At 33.0% G+C, this 7,118-nt stretch overlaps 1 protein-coding gene across 1 annotated transcript; it reads right to left on the bottom strand.

Annotated features, from left to right (window-relative positions):
• Positions 1–207: 207 nt before the first annotated feature.
• Positions 208–1,792, bottom strand: LOC130666759 (uncharacterized). The gene is made up of 2 exons (XM_057468011.1): positions 1,285–1,792; positions 208–788 (listed from the first exon to the last, which is right to left on the bottom strand). The coding sequence occupies exons 1-2, from the start codon at positions 1,430–1,432 to the stop codon at positions 499–501; spliced, it is 438 nt and encodes a 145-aa protein (XP_057323994.1). The 5' UTR covers positions 1,433–1,792; the 3' UTR covers positions 208–498.
• Positions 1,793–7,118: the final 5,326 nt, after the last annotated feature.

Here is a 7,118-nt window from a genome sequence, read left to right as displayed (position 1 = left end):
ATATATATATATATATATATATATATATGTATATATTATTAGTTTGTAACTAATTGTCATTTGATTGTGGTGTTCTTACAATCAGAAAATTAAGTAATTGTGTTTATTATGCTTAATTCAAATCATCTAGAATGATCGGATCGTTTTTCAATCCAAAAATAGTTAGTGTGATAATTTTTTTTAATAAAATTAATAATTATTGGATGATAACTTCTGAAATAAATTTCGTAACAGTTACTATCAGGATGGTAACAATTATAATTTCTGATGGTAACTGTTACCATCTGAATTAGAAGTATAACTATTTAAAACAATCATAATAATTAACTCTACTTAACATACAGGATTGTAACAATTATTATAAATATGCTGAATATTACAATCTAGACGATTTATACAATCATCTAGGAAATATTCACTACTATCGCATTGATGGTCAAAAATTTTAACATAACTAAATAGTAATTCCTATTATTTAATTTTCACATGAAAATTGTTTTACAGCGTACCTATCTTAACTTTCCTTAGAATATCCTCTTTGATCGTAAGATTCGTGTTCTCGTCAACACTTACATCATCCATTTCTTCTTCATCAAATACTTCATCTTCCTCTTCCGATCCCTCAGTTTCTGATTCTCCTTCCCACCTCGTTTCTTCATCCTTTTCAACTACATCATCTTTTTCATTTACATCATCATTACCTATTATATTAACATTTTTTCCAGCTCCATCAACAATTTTAGCTTCTGCATTGTCAGTTTGTACATTTCTAGATTCATCAATATTACCTACAAGTTATTATTATTATTATTATTATTAACATTATTATTATTATTATTATTGGCATAGGCATAGGCATAGGCTCGGTTAGCCCAAATGAAAGAGAACACGGCAAGTAATCGACATTCTGGGTTCGACTCCTAGCTCGGAAAATCCCTATTTTTCTCAATTTATTTATAGACTTTGTATTTTGAATGTTCCTTCTTTATCGTGTCGAATCTCTTCTCATCCTAATTACCTTTCTTCCAGGTTTACCTTTCCGGCATGAACATGCATGGACAGGTATGATCAGGCCTGAGCGTATTTAACGCTTAAGACATGAACAGACATGATCAGGCCTGAGCGTATTTAACGCTTCAGACATTAACAGATATGAACAGACATAGACAGGTATGATCAGGCCTGATCATACATGAACAGGCATGGTCAGGTCTGATCATTTTTTCCCGGGTGAATATTTTTTCACGGGTTCCTTTAAAATATAGAATTTATTACTATATTTACCTCGACGAAACTGTATAAGTTCCGTCACAAATTCTAAAAACTGCATCGGTGTTATTTGGCCTAAAGTTAATTGTTCATTTAGGCTTTTAATTTTGGCAGATTTGCGACGATTTTCAATCTGGCCTTGTTGAACTGTTTTTGAAGCCATTATGGCTAAATACTCTCTATAGGCGATATTTTGTTCTTCGACTAGCTTTCCTATTAAAATATAATATCGTGTAGAAAGAATTAAGCAGGTGTGTGTGTGTGTGTGTGTGTGTGTGTGTGTGTGTGTGTGTGTGTGTGTGTGTGTGTGTGTGTGTGTGTGTGTGTGTGTGTGTGTGTGTGTGTGTGTGTGTGTGTGATTTCTAAAATGTTTTTAACAGAAACGATTAAAGAACTATGATAAGGGGCAAACTAGGTCACGAGTTCAACAGCATTACTAGCTAGAATTCAATTTTTTCGAATTAATCGAATAGTAATCGAACAGAAAACTTTGGATCAAGTTATTTCAAGGTCCAAATCTTCACCGTCAACTCTTTTTTATACTAAATACATAGCAAAAAGTTTCAAAATATAAAACAAGTGAGAAACATACATTGAGTTTTGTTGGGGGCCCGTTTTACCCAACTATTCAGGATTTTTCATTTTGATAGACACAGCAAGATAATAATAATAACTCAGCAGAACAAAAAAAAAAATAAAATAAACTGAAAAACTTGCATTATGAAAATTTTTTGAGGGGGCCCATTTTGCCCCGCATTGATTAATTTTTTATTTTTAATGGACAGAATAAATTTTAGTCAAATACTTGGCAAGGGAGTAAAAAAAAGTAAAACAAGTAAAAAATACTGAGAATTTGAAAATTTTTTTTCTTAAGCAGCCCATGTTGCCTCCCCCCCCTTCCGCTATTGATATATATATAATTAAATATATATATTATACTCATTATGAATTCAGGACTATTCCTGTGGATGCAACAGGAATAATCGTGAGGCTGCAACAGGTCTTTTTTTTCCATGTAACTTTTAATAATTCCAACAACTATTTTGACTTGTAAGATTAAACTATTTTTATACGAATAATTAAATATTGATTCTTTCGAAGCGAGAATTTAACGAAGCTAAAATGTAATTTTTACAGTTGACTTGAATTTTCTACAAATGATAGTAATTTTTTATGTACATTGTAATTTTAAATTTTACATAAAATTTTTTACCATCGAATGATAATTATTGTAGAATTAAATACAATATTTTTGTTAATATAATATTACTTTTTATTTACTGTAATAAAAGAGATTTAGTTTTACATAAAATAAAAATTACTAAAGTTTGGAGCAATTTTTGAATATTTTAAGCAATTATCTCTACTTAGGATTGTAATTATTGTGATAAGTGAAAATTACAATCTAGATAGTAATAATTGAAATAAAAAATTGATTGTCTGCTGATCATCATTTTTTATGGATTGTGATTTTTTATTTTAGATAGCAAATTGTTAATTATGGTTGTAATTATTATTTAATTTTGAACTGTATTCTTTTCCGTTTATTATTATTACGAATTCGAGATAATTCCTGTGACTTCACCAGGAATAGACCTGTTGTTGCAACTGGAATAACCTAAGGCTGCAACTAAATTGACTGTAGCTATAACATGGCGGATCCTGTTGCAGCAACAGATATTTTTTTTCCGTGTATATAGTATTAACATTGAAGGGTCGGTACAGTTTTGCCGAAAAACTAGAAATAGGGAAATAGTAATAAAGCTGGCGCTACGATAGGGGGAACTAAAATTATTGGGAGCAGATGATAACCGAGTACTCTGTAACAGAATATCGGTGAGAAAGACATTGAGAATTTTAAATCAAATTGAAATAGAAAGAATGCGCCACTAATTTTAAATAAAGCATAAATTTGGAAACCACAAACTAGTTTACACGAACGGCAAGGTGAGCATTTTATATAATTAATGTAGCAAAATTATTGCATTTAATAAATGGATCTTGGTCTTGTATGACCGTGATGTTATAAATTCTTCACTTTATATTTAAAAAAAAAAATTACTCGAAAATCGGACACCACATGACCCTCAAACGGCTAGAAAAGTCTCACACGGGCGGCACGGTAAGTAATTTGAATAGTGATTGGAGAGAAATAATTAATTGCAGAGGACAATACTTAGTTCTGCATCACCTTATTGCAATAGAATCTAAATTTTATTAACAAAAAATTACCCAAAAATTAGACTCCTCACAGATTGTCAGACGACTGAACAAATCTGTCACGGGCGGCACGGTTAGCGATTTAAATAATGATTGCAGTGTAATTATTAATTGTCGTGGATAGTACTTAATTTGGTATGACCTTATCGTAGATGTTCATCATTTTATAATTAAAAAAAAATTAATCTAGAATCAGATTCCCTACAGATTGTCAGATGGCTAGAAGTCTCACACGGGCGGCACGGTTAGCGATTTAAATAATGATTGCAGCCTAATTATTAATTGTCGTGGATAGGACTAAGTTTCGTATGACCTTATTGTAAATGATTCATCATTTTATAATTGAAAAAAAGTTAATCTAGAATTAGATTTCTTACAAATTGTCAGAAAGCTGTAAGTCTCACACGGGCGGCGCGGTTAGCGATTTGAATAATGACTGCTGAGAAATTATTAATTGTAGTGGATAATACTTAGTCTTACTTCACCTCATTGCAATTGAATCTTGATTTTATTTACAAAAAAATAGCTCAAGAATAAGACTCCTCATGGACCCTCAAGCGACTGGAAAAGCCTGACGCGGGCGGCACGGTAAGTGATTTGATGAATGATGGCAGAGAAATTATTAATTGTACTGGATAGTACTTAGTCCCGTATGACCTTCTTGTAGATGATTCATCATTTCATAATTGAAAAAAAGTTAATCTAGAATCAGATTCCTCACAGATTGTCAGACGACTGAACAAGTCTGTCACGGCCGGCACGATGAGTGATTTTATTAATGATCGCAGCCTAATTATTAATTGTAGTGGATAGTACTTACTCCCGTATGACCTTCTCGTAGATGTTTCATCATTTTATAATTGACAAAAAGTTAATCTAGAATCAGATTCCTCACAGATTGTCAGACGGCTAGAAGTCTCACACGGGCGGCACGGTTAGCGATTTGAATAATGACTGCTGAGAAATTATTAATTGTAGTGGATAATACTCAGTCTTACTTCACCTCATTGCAATTGAATCTTGATTTTATTAACAAAAAAATAGCTCAAGAATAAGACTCCTCATATATTTTCAGACGGCTAGCAGTCTCACACGGGCGGCACGGTAAGTGATTTGAATAATGATTGCAGCCTAATTATCAATTGTCGTGGATAGTACTTAGTCTCGTATGACCTTCTTGTAGATGATTCATCATTTCATAATTGAAAAAAAGTTAATCTAGAATCAGATTCCTCACAGATTGTCAGACGACTGAACAAGTCTGTCACGGGCGGCACGGTGAGTGATTTGATTAATGATCGCAGCCTAATTATTAATTGTAGTGGATAGTACTTAGTCTCGTATGACCTTATTGTAGATGATTCAGCGTTTTATAATTGAAAAAAAAATTACTCTACAATCAGATTCCTCACAGATCGTCAGACGACTGAACAAGTCTGTCACGGGCGGCAAGTTGAGTGATTTAAATAATAATTGCAGCCTAATTATTCATTGTCGTGGATAAGACTTAGTTTGGTATGACCTTATTGTAGATGATTCATCATTTTATAATTAAAAAAAGATCAATCTAGAATCAGAGTCCTCCAGGTTGTCAGACGGCTAGAAGTCTCACACGGGTGGCACGGTAAGTGATTTGATGAATGATCGCAGAGAAATTATTAATTGTACTGGATAGTACTTAGTCTCGTATGACCTTGAAGTAGATGATACAGCGTATTATAATTAAAAAAAAAGTTAATCTAGAATTAGATTCCTCACAGATTGTCAGACGACTGAACAAGTCTGTCACGGGTGGCACGGTTGGCGATTTAAATAATGATTGCAGCGTAATTATCAATTTTAGTGAACAATACTTAGACCTGCATCACCTTGTTGCAACTGAATCTTGAATTTATTAACAAAAAAATTATTTAAAAATCAGACTCCTCATAGTCCCTCAGGCGGCTGGAAAAGCCTGACACGGGCGGCACGGTAAGTGATTTGAATAATGACTGCAGAGAAATTATTAATTGTCGTTGATAATACTTAGTCTTACTTTACCTCATTGCAATTGAATCTTGATTTTATTAACAAAAAAATTACCCAAAAATCAGACTCTTCACCGTTGGTCAGACGACTGAACAAGTCTGTCACGGTCGGCACGGCGAGTGATTTAAATTATTATTTTATCGTCGACAATAGTTTAAATAAATTATTGTTAGTCTATTGAAAATTATTGTTCGATGTTTTCATGAATACTAACGATAAAAAAATAACATAAATCTTGTCAAATGAGCGAATTTACTTTGGGATTTTGGTGTAGGTGTGGTAAATTCAATAACTAACAATTAACGCAAAAAATACAGATAATAGAATAGATCTTTATTTAACAATATGTACACTGAATAACTGTAAGAAAAATACTTAAGAGCGAACGCAACTACATAGATAAGCGATAGCGAATGCGACAAGTAAAGCGGTTAACAACGCGTGGTGGTTAGTAAGACTGCCCGATGTAGATTGGAAATAGAGACGTCGTCTTCTTCCTTCGTGGCTGCTCGGTGGTGACGTGGCAGCATGGCTGCAGTAACGAATTTTCCCATTGGCTTAAAAGCGCGCCAACAGGAAATAGTTAGCCGCCAATTTCTCTGATTGGCCGGCTGGTAGCGGGTTCTCATGCCGACGTGGCACGGTCATGAGCAAAAAATTGCAGGTGTCGGGCCCAGATAGCGAGTGACCCGGCACTATTCTGACATTCAAGTCAGTAGCGAGTTCGGCTGCTCCCGTACGTAGCGAAAGTACACGAAGCTTTTCAAAATGATTAAGCTCGTGACTGAACAAATCTATATAATCGAATCTATCGCAACAGACTAGGACTAATCTCACACGGTTGGCACGGTGAGTAATTTAAATTATTATTTTGTCGTCATCACTATTAATTTCATTACACAATTAAAAGTCCGATACTATCTTGTGGTAAATATTTAACTTATAAATTTATATGTAGTCGCCTCGCAATTATAATTAGATTTTAAGGAAATTTATAGATACTAAAAAATTCAAATCTTCGCGGTTGTAATTGTAGATGTCAGAATGGTGTTCCTGTTTTCGGCTATCTTTATTTTGTCTGAACGCGCGATTTTCATTTGTTTTTTTGGATCTAACTTGTTTTATTGAAATTGATAACATTGACAAGACGTTATAATCCAACTCCAGTGTTAGCTCAATTTAAATATTTGAAAAATGTCAGAGCCTTTTTATTTAAAAAAAAAGTTTTCTTCATACGAAGAAATTGAAATTGCATTGATAGAGTATGAAAATACTACAAAACACAGACTGTCTGTGAAAAACAGCAAAACTTTGCACAACGTCCTTAAAGACAAAGGAAACGTTGAGTTCAATGCGAATTTAATATATAACGACATATATTATCAGTACTGCACTGTGAAAAACCCAAAAAAAACCAAGTAAGTACACATTTATATAAAAGTTCAAAAGTATAGGTACACCAACTTTTAGATTCCCGGGCAAAACTGATTTTGCCTAATTCTATATATAGATAAATATATATATATATTACATAATACGACAACTTATTAATATTCATGTTATTAAATTTTCATTTTGTCAACTCAATCAATCAAACTTAA

The sequence above is a fragment of the Microplitis mediator genome, chromosome 4, assembly GCF_029852145.1.
Source record: "Microplitis mediator isolate UGA2020A chromosome 4, iyMicMedi2.1, whole genome shotgun sequence".
NCBI lineage: Eukaryota > Metazoa > Arthropoda > Insecta > Hymenoptera > Braconidae > Microplitis > Microplitis mediator.
Note: the sequence above shows the minus strand (reverse complement) of the source record. Positions and strands in the feature narration are given on the sequence as shown.

Excerpts from the sequence above, each read along its gene's own strand:
- LOC130666759 (XM_057468011.1), bottom strand. The coding sequence starts at position 1,432 with ATGGCTTCAAAAACAGTTCAACAAGGCCAGATTGAAAATCGTCGCAAA. Across the intron at positions 789-1,284 it reads ACTTATACAGTTTCGTCGAG|GTAATATTGATGAATCTAGA; the intron begins GTAAATATAGTA and ends AATAACTTGTAG.